Raw genomic sequence first — 16,218 nt, 5'->3', positions numbered from 1 at the left:
TAATTTCCCATCTGTCTGAAGAGGCCGGCTGCTCCATATATAAACAGAACACCCATGTTTCAAGAATAATATCCCTGTGTCTCGACTGCTTTCACCACTGATGTTTTCAAAGCTGCTGTCTTCTGATAGAAGCAGGCCCCTCAAGCAGTACGGGGTTGAAATGTGGATGTCTCAGTGTTTGCTTCTGCCTTCAGAGGTCTCCTTCTCACTCAACACACACACTCTGTGACATCTAGGTCAGCCTGCAACATCTCTGGAGGTACTTGACATGGCATAAGGGTGCCGGGAGGAAAATGTCATTTAACTTTATGGACAGGGAAAATGGAGCGTTTTGCAGGGGAGAAGAGCAGTCTAAACAGATTGGTTTCACTCTGAGATAAGCCAATCGCCTAAGCTGCAAGTCCCCGCGGCACAGAGCAGACTCTAGACCTTATTAAACTAGCACTGCCAGACACACACACACACACACACACACACACACACACAATGTGACATGTGCCTGCAAAACACAAATACCCATACACACACGTCCTACCTAACCTCTCGTACACTCAAACATAGTCACTAACCTACAGTGTGTGTTTCAAATTAGGGACACACATAAAAACACTGACCAGGAGAGTACATGCTGACTCACCATCCTGCCTCTAATACGTACAGAGGAGGCCATGAAGCTCACACAAGGTCTTCTTACCTCCTCCACATTCTGCATCCACAACATAGCAGAAGAATATGAAACCGCTCAGGCTCTGCTCTGTTTTGGTCTGCCATCTTGTCCCAATCAGCATGCTAACTGTTAGATACTTTCCATCACGGCTTTAGCCAGCTAGCTAGCTGTCTCCCTAAAGCATCTGTGTATCTGCTACTGGATAGCTAACACACAAAGGGAGAGGTGGGAAGCCGCAATAAAAACACACAGAACCTAATGAATCATTTTTGCAATTTAAAATTTCTTTCAGAGTTCAAATTAAAATAACCTTTCATTGGCAAACACGCTTCCTGAGAGCTGGAGCGGAGAATAAACGAGGAAGGAAACAGGCTCCATTGAAATATTCATCAGGCCTTCATCATTTATGCAGGAGATTAGCTCCTCCTCAACACCCTCTTGTATTCACAGGCAAGTCATCAACATGGCCACAGAGAAAAACCTTCTTTAGACCAGGCTTTACCACTGCAGTGCTGACCGCACATCATATCGCTAACTAAATAACTACCTGAGATGGATTGGTGCTCAAAGGAAAATCTACCAAAGCCTCAAGATTTATTTCTAATCAAACAAGACAACTAAGAGGAGTTTACTCAGCGGGATCATAATGACAGTGCAGCACTATTTAATCAGTCCGTTTGGTTTAGGTGTGTGTACTGCATGAGACAAGCTCTACAAATTGCCAGGGATATTACCATTATGGGACATTTGCATTTTTAGTCAGCAACAATTTGGAGTAAATAAATATTGTGAAATTACATTTGGATGGATAACTGTCTTTTCAGACTACAACAACACACTAACAAATGTACTTCAAAAACGGGGAAAGTTTCAGTAACCTAATTCATTAACGTCATTCAAAATATACAATTAAAGATAATCGTTTCACCAGTGAATGATGGTTAAGTTCTTGGGCAATAGCCACAACACAACCTTAAGTCATGTCGTGGCTACTAACGGAGTGATAACAATACATACACATTCTTACCCTTCTAGATGTTTATCTGTTTCATAACATAATACAGAATTACCATCACATTCCTATGGTGACATTTCACTCAGAGATACTAAACCACAGTCTGCAAATGTGGTTCTGTAATTGCACTGTTAAATAAAAGTATATTATGTACAATTAAACAGAGACTGTCATAAAGCAACTTTATCTCTCTGTGAGTTAATCATGTCATGAAGTACAGTCTGTTTTAGTGTCTCTTTTGATTCTGCCACAAACACACCTGGTGTAAAGTTTGTTTAATTATTTACTTTGTTTCTAACACAAAAATCGTCTGTGCACTACTGGTTGGATAATGCAACCCACATAATGGGGCCTTCTGATGGTGAGAAAAACAAATTTCTCATGCTAGCTAGCTGAATCATATTGTGTCTTGTGAAATAGCGGAAGAGATAAACAGATAGCTTAGAAGAAAATGAGATAAATGTTAGCACGTTAGCCTTTGCAGTGCTGCAGTGTTTTTGTTTCACATGCATGTCCAGTTGGCCAGCATTGGCCAAATTTAAAAGGCAGGGCACCACAACCAGTCTTTTGGAGATACAGTGTGTCTTAAATTGTATACTCACTTAAAGAGCTCTTTGCAGTTTTTCTTAACATTTTTTCTTAACAACAAAGAAGAAATTTGATTTTGTTTTACATAAGGACACAATAGAGAGAAACTGTGTATGTGTGACAGACTCTGCGTTGAGCAATACTAAACTCAGAGTGGGAAAGAGTTAAAATACTGTACATGTAAGACACAAAAGAACAATGAAGTAACTGTTTTCTGGCAGGAAGCATACAGCTGTGTGACAATAACTGTAACAAATTAACAATTTTATTAAGCAAGATCATTTGATTTATCATGTTTGCAATAACTGCTGTAGTAGGTAGTGATAGCAGATCAGACAAGTTCACTTAACCATAAAACATTAGTATCTTGAGTTGGTATGGCGGTGATAAAGTGTGCTTCCCTACCAGCAAACTTTAGGTTGAGCTTTGTCTACTGCAACAAATTTGCACACGCCACACACAAATTGTGTGTACTGTGGATATATGGTGTGACCAGTTTATTTTTACTGCAAGCTAACAGCTTGTCTGGTCCCACTACAGGTGGCTGCTCCCCCCTACTCTGTGATCTGTCACCTATCCTCTCCCAGTATGACAGCAGGGTCACCGTACACACACTCATTTATACACAAATGCATATGCATACACACAGAAGCCCACCCACTCCATTCAAACCCAACTGTCCTCCACCAAAATAGCTGACACAGAATAATGAGCTCCTGACACCCAAAATGATATCGATAACACTTTGAGAAATGGCAACGGTGCTGCTAAAAAGACACAGCAGTTAGTGGGGGAGTGAGAAGATGAGGAGAAGCAGAGGAGAGAGAGTGAGGGAGGGAAGACTGAGGGGATGAGGGCCATTAGCTGCCAACACAATATAACTACCACTTAGCCTAACTAGCAGGCAAAGTGGCAAACTGCCAAATGACTTCTTTTACAAGTGTTCTGGTGACATGTGGATGCTTGCTTGGCTGCTATCATGAGGAAATGTGGGGGAGAGCTACAGTACAATTTTTATTTTCAATCCACTGTCAACATAACAAACCAGGGCCATTTCTCTGGCAAATAAAGACCATGTATGCGAAAAGAGGAGAACAACTGAAATTAGTCAGAAGATCTATAACCATGATCCTATCTTTTTTTTTATATATATATATATATATATATACACATATATATATAACAAGGTCAATTTTATTAAACTTAAACAATTCAGAGAGATACAGTGAAACTGGCAGTCACAGGATGTACTTCACAGCTCTCCAAAACAGAAGTAGATTTTAAAAATGTCTTACTAGATGCTTGTTTTGATTCAACACTTAAACTGAAAGCTGTCTTTTTAATAAACATTATTTTTCTGACAACAAATTACTAATAGCGCAGAGAAGAACACAAAGATACTTTTAAGAGACAGCCTGTTGTTTAATTTTTAAAGGTATTGTGATAATGGTAATGATTTGCTTGACAAATAGGCCCCATACTCTGCCAAGTCTTTTGTTCTGTCTGGATCTGCATCAGATGTCTCAAATGTCTCATGAAACAGTCATTTCAACAGTATTCACAAATATTAAGAGTACATAACTTTTTATTGTGATTTTTTTAAAGCGTTTCATTCTCTGTTGATTTGATCTTCATTTTCGCAGACACTAATGTCCTCAGAGGGAGGCTGATTAATGATCAGTACAATAGGCTTCTAAAAATATGAGCCAGACCTTTAATAATTACAGGAGAAGCACTTTACATCCTCATCTCCCTCTCTGGACCTAACAATGTCTTTCATCCACACATACAGTGACCCAGCACAAGGACAATGACATCCAGCAAACACCATCCATACACAGAACAAACTCAAGCTGTCGAACCATACATACATACGACATAAATCATCTTAGACTCATATTTATCTGTTTTTACTAGTCCAATGATCTTATCTTCGAATTAGAAATAAAAAGGGTCGTAGTCACCTTAAAATAATAAGTAGTAATAACGGGAGGAATGTCACCATCATACATGGGTAGATGTTCTCACTTGGATGATGTTTCCTGACACTGATGAAAGGACGAACACACATTCAGCTGCCAGCTGAGATTGTATTACTGCTATGACTTTACACTGAGCTGCCTGACATTTCAGAAGGAAAGGTTGTTAATACTGCCATGCATTCACTGAGACTACCAGAACAACCTCTGGATGGAGAGAGAACGCTGGCTTAATGAAGCTTTCTCGCCAAATCACTATTGTCACAGGGTACTCTCACTAATTTGACAGACTGGTATGCTTTGAAAACAATGAATAAATTATAGATATGCGGTGTGGATATCATATACAGAGTCTATAAGACAACCTTTAGCAAGCAACAATGTCAGGCTGAATGATACAAAGAAAGGAGAGAAAATGATTATTTACACACAGAGATTGCAGCAATAGACGTTCCTTTCAAAATGTCACAATGGATGCAAGAAAATGAAAGTGAACCGGTAGGTCAAATGTCTCTTAATATACCAATGAACATGGCATTTGCTGGCAAGATTCTGTAGGCGACTTCTCCATTACTGGTCACAGACTGCCACCTGGTGTTCAATATTAGCTACTACACTCATGCCACTTCCAGTAGTATTTCATAGTGAACATGGGTACTGGGATGGGGAGAGAGGGAGGATTTATTTCAGTTGACACATAAAAAGACTGAGTGTGTGCTAGGCTGAATACCTGTTTTTGCTGGTGCTGGCAGTAGGAGCAATGTCTGGGGTCAGGACATACAGGCTGATGTTCTTGGGCAGGTGTAAACTTCTCAGCACCGTCTGATTACACAGAGAGATACAAACATCAAATATAGCTGAGGAGATATTAACTTTTTTTTAAGCTAACTTTAGGCTCAGTATATTTGGATTTATACTTGGTCTGCTACTAGCTCTAAAAACGGTCACATCTCCTGATCAACCCTAAATGTAAACCATGCTTTTCACTTTTTTTTTTTCCACTATTATTATTATTAATAATAATAATAATAATAATAATAATAATAATAATAATAATAATAATAATAATAATAAAAAGGCAAAAGGAGGGAAAGATTTAGCTCATATCACCAGTGTTATTCTTCTCTTCTTAATCCTCATTTGTGTTTTTTCACTTTTCATTTTTGTGACAAACATTTGTGTGGGATATTAACTCACACTATCAGATACATCTCCGCTCTTCCATCCCTTCAGCTGCATTTTGGACAGTGGAACCCCAAGCTCTGTCTCGAGGATTTGTTTGATTTCTCCTGTGAGACAGATTTGGCAAAGACAACCAATTCAGAGGAAAAAAATAACTTGTTCATTTTTATGCACAAAAAAGGCTGTATGCAAACATGTTTGCTGTGTGGGAGCGTGGACACACTATGTACATCTGTGTGTGTGTGTGTGGTGCTCACCGACTGTGCTGCTTTCCTCCAACACCAGGTCTACAGAGCGCTGCCGGTAGTCCACCCTGAAGTTGAGCATCCGGGACTGACGCTCTACAATGTGTCGGGAGGAGGAGTTGGCGGGGCAAAAAGCTGAAGTCGAGGATGATGGAGGAGAGGAGGACGAAGACGAAGAGGAGGGGGGAGGAACTGAACCTCCTGCTGCTGCATCGGCTGCTTCTGATTGGCTTGGAGGTCCGTACATGCTGGCCTGGCTCGCCTCACTGGAAAAGTTACTGTGCAGAGGTGACAAGGTTACTAATGGTGTGGAAAATTGCTGAGTGTCAGTGTGTTTCATTGAATATCATGAAGGACAGAAATAAATATATCTATCTATGGATATTTGTAGGTACATCAAACACATCTTCACCCGCATCTTTAGCCTGTAACCTGAGCCTGAAAAATATACCAACAATACACGAGTTTCCCTCCCAACTTCTCCTACAACATCTGCTTATTCTCGCTTTGCTGCTTGCTCAGTGTATGACCTACGTTTCACACAACACAGTAAATGATGTCTTTTTCCTCCTGACTGTGAACAAAGTGTGCCCTTTGTTCCTTGAAGTGTAAGCAGCAACTGTCTTGCACGAACAGAGTGCCAGACTCAGGATTTGTAACAAAGGTTGTATTTTATGTGGCCCACCACATTAGAGAGGCCACTGTCCTGAGGTGTAGGTTGACTGTCAACAGCCACAAGACCTCAACAATCGCACTGGACTAATAGGGAGGGAAATTAACCCAACTAAATGATAGCACATTATAACTGTCTCCTCCACAAGATCCAAATCTTTCCCAAAATTACAACTACACAAGCAAAATACTTACTGAGAAAAAAAGTAAGTAAAACCAATATTCTGTAATTACATACTGAAGTCACTCAAAATTGATCTGTTCAGAGATAATGTCAGAAAAATATAAAATACACTGTGGTTCAAGGGTTGATGGATCACACAGACATTATCTGATTTAAAGACATGTGTGCCAGTTAATGGATGTGAAAACACAAGTTAATCCCTGTTTGTTACACCAAAGCATCTGAAAACCATCTGAACGCTCAAAACAGCCCAGTTGATAAAAATCTTTTTGTCTGTCTGCAGTAATACAGATTTGAATCATTTCAGTACTGTGGAAATATGTGGAACATAGTATCTTATTTAATAGACATGGTAGTCACTTACTAAGTAGTATTAGGCACAAAATGTAATTGACACTAAAATGAACCAAATGTATTGTACAGCTGAAGTAGGAGATTTTACACCAAAAAAGCAAAAGGAAAAACAAGAGATCTTGCAAATAGTATTCTTTAAAGAATCTGAAAAAATAGCATATGGCATGAACTCTCAGAACAAGTAAAAGAGATTGTGAGTGCACTTTCACCTAAACTTGGCACAGTAACACTGAAGGCCGTTAAATTGTTTATTGTTGCTGTGTGAGCATAGTCCCATGCTGCCCTACATCTAGATGGCACTGTTCTCCTGTGCAGTCCAGGAAGAAAAAAAAACTGCTGAGCCCTTCACCCACAGACAAACTGTCAGAACAGAGACTGTGCACAACAGAGGATTCGGTATTTTTAGTAAGTACCAGGAAATAATTTTTGATGCCCTGAGGAATTTTGGTTGCTGATCAACAAGGAAGCTTCTTATAATTCCCAACCTGCTTACTAAAGAGGACACAAGGGAGGAGGGAAATGCATTTTAGACAGGAGCGCTGGCATAGCCTCCAACTGGCTCCAGCTCAGGTCACGTCATCAGAGTCTGTTTACTGGGCAATGCCAGCCTACTCATACCAGTGCCAGCCACTTAGTAAATGTGTTGGCTGCTGGTCACACTGCCAGCCAGCCTCCATTCATAGCAATGTGTGCCCTTCGAAAGACCAGCAATATTCTCATGGCCCAAGGGCCTGAACCACACTGCAGCACATGCATGCATGCGCACACATGCACGCAAGTGTGTACACAAAATAAAACGGTTTAACAGAACGTCTCCAGTTTGAGTGGGTTCGGATCAGCTCAGTGCATTCATGAGTGTCAACTAACCGTTGAAGTAGTGTGAAGGGCACAAAGCTTCTTAGAGAAACCTTTTCTATTCAGAAACTGTGTACAACTCCACTCTTGGCAGAAAGTTTCCTTGCAGTTGCAGTGTCTTTTATATTATTCCTCTATCAAACAGCGGCATTGAAACCATAGAAGGAGCAATAACCTCCAACTCAGTAGCGTCCATGTTGCTGTTGTCTGTTGGAAATGTATTGACTAACAAAAACACCAATTTTAAGATTTAACATCAAAATGCTATTTCATCATTGAAGCGGGTGATGGAGAAAATCAATTGTCATCTGTTCTCTAGTGTTGTAAAAACTATACCCACTGTAATTATGACACGCGCATGTGTCACTATGCATGCTTGTTCTTCAGGGAAACAAACGACGGACTGGTGCCCGGTCACCACTGAGGTGGGGACTTTCTGCTTCTACAATCAGCTTGGTTTCACATTTCCTGTATTGTCTGAAAGATACTTTATGTGTTACTCTACATTGTAGATGCACACATGCAGGTAATCATGAATTATCTCATATCGTCATCAGTATCTCATGTACCCACTCCCTTACCAAGTATTTAAAATATCCCTTCCTTTCTCCCACTAACAATGTTAGGGCACAATGCCTCTGAACATCACATACCTAACATAGCTGCTTGTCATACTGATCATATAAACCAAAACCGACACGGTACAGCCTTTTGAAAAAGAATAAGAGTGTCTGGAAATGTATGCCATGTATGACTTCATTTTGCATTCATTCAGTGTTATAAGGTCAACTGATACTTTTCTCTCTGATTTACAGTGAATAACATACCTTTGCAAGATCCCATTCTCCTGTGGTATGACTCCATTGATGGCTGCCTGTAATTAAAGTAGAAGTCAATTATACAGCACAATAGACACCATTTTCTTGTCTTTGCTACTGAACACTGTTTATCAATTGTTGATTAATCATAAAAAAATGTAAAAACAGTAACCAATACTGTTTTGCTTCAAAGACATCGTCAAAGAGACTGGCTGTTGTGCAGCACATTTGGTTTATAAAATGTATTTTAACAGTAATTGGGAGAACCACAATCCATTTCCAAATTGTGATACAACATGATGATTTAAAAAGGTATCTGTTTACAAGATGCCAACCAGTCATTCAGAATGATATACTGTATGTTCTAAATTTGCAACATACTTTGTCAAGTGAACGCTGCTATATTATCAGGTACCTATGCACCACAATCATAAAACTCACCCTTAAATCATATCATCATATTGATGATATTATCAGTTAAATGAACATTAAGGCACCACAGTGTCATAAAATCCTGGACAACTGCCCTTAATGTCCTTTTGACAAATACTAAAATCTTCTACTATAATAATTTTTCCTTTTTTTTAGTTAAAGGGAACTCTAAATGATAGCCAATGACCTTCAACAGTGACTGGTTGGTTATTTAACAAAAATCAACAATATTTTGGTTGATTCTATAACATAATTTTTGTCAGATTGACAAGGAGTGTGTGACATTTGCTGGGTGTAAGGTTTCACTCTAAACCAGTCAAATATGACAAAGAATTATGGAATATTCAAGGTGGGTGGATGATCAGGACAAAGAGAGCTGAAAAACATGACAGTGACCACTTTTAGCTTGCACAGAGCTTTTGTTTGAATGGACAATTGAATGGATTTCTCTCGAACACTCACTATCCTTCACTGCAAAACAAGCAAAAACTAAAGATAGCAGATATGTGCTGGTATAATCATATCCCCCTATTCTTTTTGCATTGAATGAAGGAAATATGCAATGGCAAAAAAACAAATGTATAGGTCTTAGCTATATTAAAACTGAAAAGCAAATCAATAAAGTTCATACTTTATATCCAAGGAGAGACTTGAAGGACACTTTTAACAAAATAAAACTCCTTGTCATGCTGTAAGAATTGTTTGGGAAAGGTTCAAGAAACATTAAGATTCAATGAAATAGAGAGATATAGCAACCACATTCCTCTCAATTCCACTAAACATCTTAGGGCTGACCTGCAATGCAGCATTTAAGTCATTATCTTTGGGAAGTTATATGAAGCACTGATGTTTTTCTGGTCACTGAAGACTCCACTTCTCCATTTAGTTGTGTATAGTCTTTTGCCAATTATTTTGTTTGTTTTGAGGTAAGAATATCCTCAAGTTTCTCAACTAAATCGCATGGTCCTTTGTTTATCTCTTCTGTGTTATTAATCTGTGTTTTTTCATAGTTCCTTCCCTATTGTTTTATTATTATTATTATTTTATTTCAAGTGATTATCAATGTGACATTTTGGCAGGTCACAGTAATTTTCTAGTGTAGATTAATAATAGCTGAATTCCACTGAACTGCTTCAGTTCAAGGGTACTAGCATTGTGCATCTGGGCTTACTGTCATGCTGTCACTGCTTCCGACGCATTAAACACCAGTACTTTTCCTCGAAATACAAGCAAACATGCCAACTGTGAAGGAGGCCTGTGGCTTTTTAAAACCACAACATGTTGCTGTGCAGCACGACCAAGCTGTCTCTTTACAGAGAGAGGAGGATGTGGTCATCTTGGATTTGTTTTAGAAGGTACAAGGTACCATCATACATAAAAACACGATGAGATAAAGATGAGTCTGGTGTTTTGTTTATGGAGGAGTAACTGTTTGAGTGCCATGCTGGTATTTCATCAATCTACTACAAAAGAAATTCAAACCAAAGGAGGTAAATGAGGGGGGTTTGTTGACAACTACTGACAGCTAGGATAGTGGCGTTTTGACAAATTCATTACCAGGATTGAGATGGAACAGTGTATTTAGCCATACAGTGGCAAAAATATGACGTACTGACCCAACAGATGGGCAGTGGAGAAGGGGATTCTGCTGCAGAAGTGGTTTGAGATGTACTGGTACTTTTATTTAATTATTTTTATTATATTTTTAGCTCAAGCCACCTCGCCTGTAACAAAAAACCCCTCCGCTTTTATGAAATAAAACATCTAAAGGAAAAGAGGAAAGGCGGTATTTCACACAGCAAATGCCATAATGAAAGTGTCTTTTGTTTAGACCATCATCCATCTGGTATCCGGTGGATTAAACAATGTCCTGGTTTGCTAAACAATTTCCTGGGGGGAGAGTTGCTCAAAAAGAGTATCCCTTTATTACTTTTTTTATCATCCCATTCCCCACTCACAGCCAGCTTTTGTCAATGTTTAAAATCGACTGTACCAAGTACTGCAGAGGAACAGCAAGTCATTGGATTTACAGCTGCAGTGAGTCTGGGCCCCACCGTCTGTCCTACCCCTGCTTGGACTGCTTTAGCTTCCTGCTTTGAACTGCCAGCATCAGTCTAAATATAGACTGACCCTTTCCAATATGCACTTTGCAGTAAAGGGCTCCTTGTTTTTCAGACTCATCATGAGTTAATCCAAACCTGGCAGAACACATTATTTCTCAGAGGGTCACTCACCTCAATATTCACTGTACAGCACTCCCTTGCTTGAGGCCTACACAATGGGCCTCATGCAGGAAGCACTCGTATGAACAGATTTGTTCTTAAAAAAAAAGTTTAAGAACATCTGTGGCATTCATCAGTTTTCGCATACTTGGAATTTTTTCTTAGGTATGAAATTTTTTTTACCAGCGGTCCAGACCTGTCGTATGAGTCATGAATAGATCATCTCTGCTTTTCTTCACTGGGGAGAAACACTTGTTTGACTTACAATTATAATGTCCTAATCTGAATTAATTTTGAGTTTAAATATGATACTGAAATTAACAAATAAAAATGTATATATATGTAAAACAAACTTAATGCAAAATTTATATCCTGTTTACCATATTTTCATCATCATAGCTGCCAATTTACTGAAATGTTTTTTTAGATTTTATGGCCATATTTTGGCACAGCAACTTCCACATTTCAGTGGGCCTAGTTGGATGAAAATATGAAAATGTTACATGAGGCCCCTTGTGTCCCACACAGTAACAGCATACAGGGTGACCGTCCTGCCAAGGTGCTGTCTGCTTAATAAAACACACTGGATAAACTGAAGAAATAATAATGTATTGGATGTAAACTGCTCTCTTGAAATGGTAGTCTTGATGACCTCATCCCTGTCTGTCAAAGGGCAAAGCCCATAGCCTGCAGATAACGAACTTACCACTAAATCCCAGTTATTAAGCTCTAACAGAGTGATTGCCTCTGCAATGTTGTCAATTCCAGTGCAAGCCTGTGAGAGGAAAAAAACAAGAGACAATGACGTCAAATGCATTGTATGAGATTCTGCTGCAGTTTGTTTTATGAAAGATTATGATCTGTCTGCACATAAAAATACATTTCACAACAAAACAGCGGATAAACAATGAAATCAATAATAACATGTTCCCGAATTATTTCACAGGTTCATGGAAACACATTATGGATACTAGTAGGATTAGGTAGTGATAATTAACAGCTGGGAGTGGTATTGTATACAAACTGATACCTTGGACTCTTGCAAAGCAGGATAAACAAAACACGGTCTTCATAATATGGAAGGATTTCAATACTGCAAAGTAGGTCAGGATTCAGGATTCTTAAAATGGGATAGGCAGACAATCCAAAGCCACAGGCTTTGTATCTGTTTTGATCTGATCCTTCTGTTTATGTAATTGACACTAATTACAGCTTTGATACCAGAAGTGTTACAAAACTGTTCTCCCTCAACAGAGTGCAAAAAGGCCCAAAAATTAAGAACAATTGGTCAAAACATGTGCAGAGCAGGTGAGCAGCATCTTCTGTTATACATTTAATTGGTCTTTAAAACAGCAGAGGTTTCCCTACTTGTGGAGATACAATGTATACTCATGCCAAAGACAAAAACACTTAAAGACTGAGTGATTTTAGGTCAGTAACCTTGACTTCATTAGTCATGAAGTTATTTGAGAAGCTGTGCAAAAGTGTCCAGTAAGAGAATATGCAGTTTGGCCATGAGGTAGGTTTAGGAGTTGATGATGCAACTGCTGCTCTGCTTAACCACAAAAAGATTCAAAACATGTGAGTAAACACATGAGGCTTTAATTTGTGAATTTCTTACTAGCTGTTCACACAATTTTGTTTTGGCAGAAAAGCTTCTAAATCATTTTAACCTTGATCCAAATATTATTGGTTAGATTGTGGATATTTGTCAGGCAGTGGTGTAGTGGTGTCCTAGTAGGTGGGTATACCCACCAGTGGTGAAATGTCACTAAGTAGGCTGAATTTATTCATTTATTCAATATACATACATATATACATACATATTTGGTACTTTAAGCTACTTTACTTGAGACGCTACTTTTTACTTCAACTAAACATTTAAACATATTTCAGAGGGAAATATTGTACTTTTAACTACACTACATTTATTTGACAGCTTTAATTACAGGTTGAGTAAGATTGTACATACAATACATATGATGAGCTTTTAAAACATAGCGCACTATAATGAATATCCAAAGAGAAGCCTACATAAAATAGTTTAATAGCTCCACCTCGACCTACTACAACAGCAAAATGCTGCTTATATAATAATGTATAAGTAATAATAATCCAATAATATAATGGTAAAATACTCACAGAGGCCATTGCCCCACTTTCATTGCAATTACTTGTAATGGAGTGTTTTTATATTTCAGCATTTGCTTCTTTTACTAAAGCTAACAATCTGAAAAAAGTAAAAAGATCTGAACACTTCTCTCACCACTGATTATCATCATCATTATGCAGCCACCTATGTAACGTTTTGTCATTAGTGTCATTGTCAGACAGGTTTTTCTTGTTGATAGAGTTTGGTGTGTGCCCAATCGGCTTATTACTATCTATTTCATCTCCCAATGAAGAACGCATTTGTTTAAAAGTCTCCTGTGCTTAGTAACGGTAATGTGGATATTTCTAGGAGGGTATATGGTTAATCACTGTGCCCAGAGGTGAGTATATGCTGTATAACCTGTGTATATGCTACACATCTATTGTCAGGGGAAATACAGAGTGTCTGAGTAAATAATATTTTATCTGACACTGCTGCTCTGCTGCTTTTCCTCCAGGTTGTGTTTTATATCTGCCTTCTTTTACAATGTATACTGCTGGCTATAGAAGTTAGCAGAGAAACAGGCATATCCTTAAGTATACAGATGAAACTGTTGATCAATGTTTATTTTCAGTGCAGGAAACAGGACTACTGAACTGTTAAGGATGAGTTTATTAACTTATGTGATGATGATTACTTTAATTTTAACACCAGTAAAACTAAGGATAAGACCATTTCATTTGGGGGGAGGGATTGCAATGTTACCCCTCTGCCAACCACAATTAAAAGGCAGAAGAATGGCACCTACTATAGGCACCAGTAATGATGAACTGTCATGTCAACACAGACTTTATTTCATGCAAAGACTACATGTTTAAACTGATGGTAAAAATGTTATGTTTTACTAGTGTCTTAATGAATCAGTGCTCTTGCCATCTTTAATCTGTTTGTTTAGAGGTTTACAACCTATATCCTATAAAACAGGGCTGTAAAATACTTGGCAAACTTTGTCATATTTATGTCATCTTTCAACAACAGGTGATACATAAAATCAGGAGCATTACGTCTGGTTGTAATCATCTGCTAAAGACACAAATTCAGCTTTTACCTTTAAAGTGATGATCGTTTAAGATGCCTTTGCACCGCATGGTAAGTAATAAATGCTCTTTCTGTTTTATATGTTATACTTATGTTTTCTCATAAAATATACAGTATGTATTATATACTGTATATTGTCATTTGCTGGTAGTCTGCAGTCTTTGGCTTCTTTGTTTCTGGTGTCTGCTGGACTTTCTTTTTTGTGTTTTATACATTTATCACACTGTGCATGTTTCTTTTTGTTTTCCTTGTGTCAAAAATATCAATTTTACATTAGAAACAAAAACTAGGACGTTTTTTCTATTCCTCAAGGCCATAATTCATGCATTAGGTGTCTCATTTGCCTGTTTGAAGGACATGTAATTTTAGATTAACATATCACTGCTATGATGCTTTTTAAGAAATGACTGTCTTATCTCTACATCGTGTGACATGCTGTCACAAAGCTAGGTAGGGAGGATGATCAGTTCATACATTAGGAAATTACAAGGATTCCCTTGATGTCTTAGCACTGTACAAATGTATGATACATAAGGACATAGGACACAATTTTAAAATGTGGCAGAAAAAGATTTCAGTGAAGCATAAACATAAATAAATTGTGAAACTGTTAGGAATTTGTGCCCTACGACCTCGCTCTGCCCAGAGCGATAAGGTGATTAAACAAAACATCTGTTTTGTTTGTGAAAGACACGTCCACTCTCACCATAACATCCACAGCAAATTAGTCAAGAATGGAAAACTTGTACATGTCTACCTGCACTGGTTAGGCCTGTCAAATAATGTTTGAGTGAACTTGCGGAACCAAAACACAAGCCTACAGTAAGAAACCCGTAAGAGGGAGGACACCAAATGGAAGGCCTATGGTTAATATTGATGCCATTAAACACAGAAGCCAACATTACAGGATGCTACATTACTGCCAATTTGGAGTAGAAGCATATTCTGGTATCCTGTGTGTTTGCTCACCATCAAAATATACTTTCCTAACTACCTGCAAAAGAGGCTAGAAATCCGATATCTTCGATGGACACACAGTTTCTAACGAGGATTAAAAAACAAACCCTGACACAACAACAGGCGACGTGTAAACAAGTTGACGTGAGCGGGGTAGTGCGTTAGCTCTCCTTTAAGCTAACTACCTCACCGTTAGCTGTCAATCTGGCAAACTTAAAACCAGCAACAACAACAACATCAATAAAACACCATTTATTCCAGTGTTTAGACTGGTAGCTTTAGGAAGCCCGTGATCTAGTTAGCGACTTCACAGCTAATGATTGCCTTGAGAGTCAGTTAGCGGGCTGTCAGTTTGTTAGCTCGGTGTGCTAGCTCCAGAAAGCTGCTCTGCTGTTTACGACGCCAGACAGGTCGTGTGTGCTGTTGTTGACAGTAGCCTGAATCAATTCAACAACGGCGAACACATTACTAACTACTGAGTGCAATGTTTGGGACATGCAAGAAAGACACACACCTGAAAGTCTGCCAAAATCATTTCTCTATCCATGTTGTTATCGCCGCTTTCGGAGGCCATGGCAATGACTGGCTAAAAGCAATTCTTCTTCCACTGGCTCCGGTCGCTTTCCTCGCCTCACAGAGGGATACTGAATACTAATAAAACACTTTGCTCACACGTGGCGACGAGTGAGAGGTTAGCAAGTTGGAAATATTGAACTTTAACGGAATTTCACAGCTTCAGATAGTCAAAATTCAGTAAAGTAACGTTACAGTGTCCAGTTATCTCTTATTATTGTGAGCTATTCCATTGCTTTACGTCTGACGTAAAGTGATCGCAGATGTTGTAAAAAAAAAAAAAAA

General features: G+C 38.6%; 1 protein-coding gene across 1 annotated transcript in view; it reads right to left on the bottom strand.

Moving 5' to 3' along the window:
• Window positions 1-16,186, bottom strand: part of faf1 (Fas (TNFRSF6) associated factor 1) — a 62,780-nt gene extending 46,594 nt beyond the window's left edge. Inside the window, exons 1-6 of the mRNA XM_044362012.1 lie at window positions 15,875-16,186; window positions 11,920-11,988; window positions 8,569-8,615; window positions 5,689-5,954; window positions 5,447-5,538; window positions 4,980-5,071 (exon numbers count right to left, since the gene is read on the bottom strand). Of these exons, the coding sequence (XP_044217947.1) occupies window positions 4,980-5,071; window positions 5,447-5,538; window positions 5,689-5,954; window positions 8,569-8,615; window positions 11,920-11,988; window positions 15,875-15,934 (626 nt within the window). The 5' untranslated portion in view covers window positions 15,935-16,186. The remainder of the gene's footprint in view (window positions 1-4,979; window positions 5,072-5,446; window positions 5,539-5,688; window positions 5,955-8,568; window positions 8,616-11,919; window positions 11,989-15,874) is intronic.
• Window positions 16,187-16,218: the final 32 nt, after the last annotated feature.

This window comes from Thunnus albacares, chromosome 9 (assembly GCF_914725855.1).
Source record: "Thunnus albacares chromosome 9, fThuAlb1.1, whole genome shotgun sequence".
Lineage (NCBI taxonomy): Eukaryota > Metazoa > Chordata > Actinopteri > Scombriformes > Scombridae > Thunnus > Thunnus albacares.
Note: the sequence above shows the minus strand (reverse complement) of the source record. Positions and strands in the feature narration are given on the sequence as shown.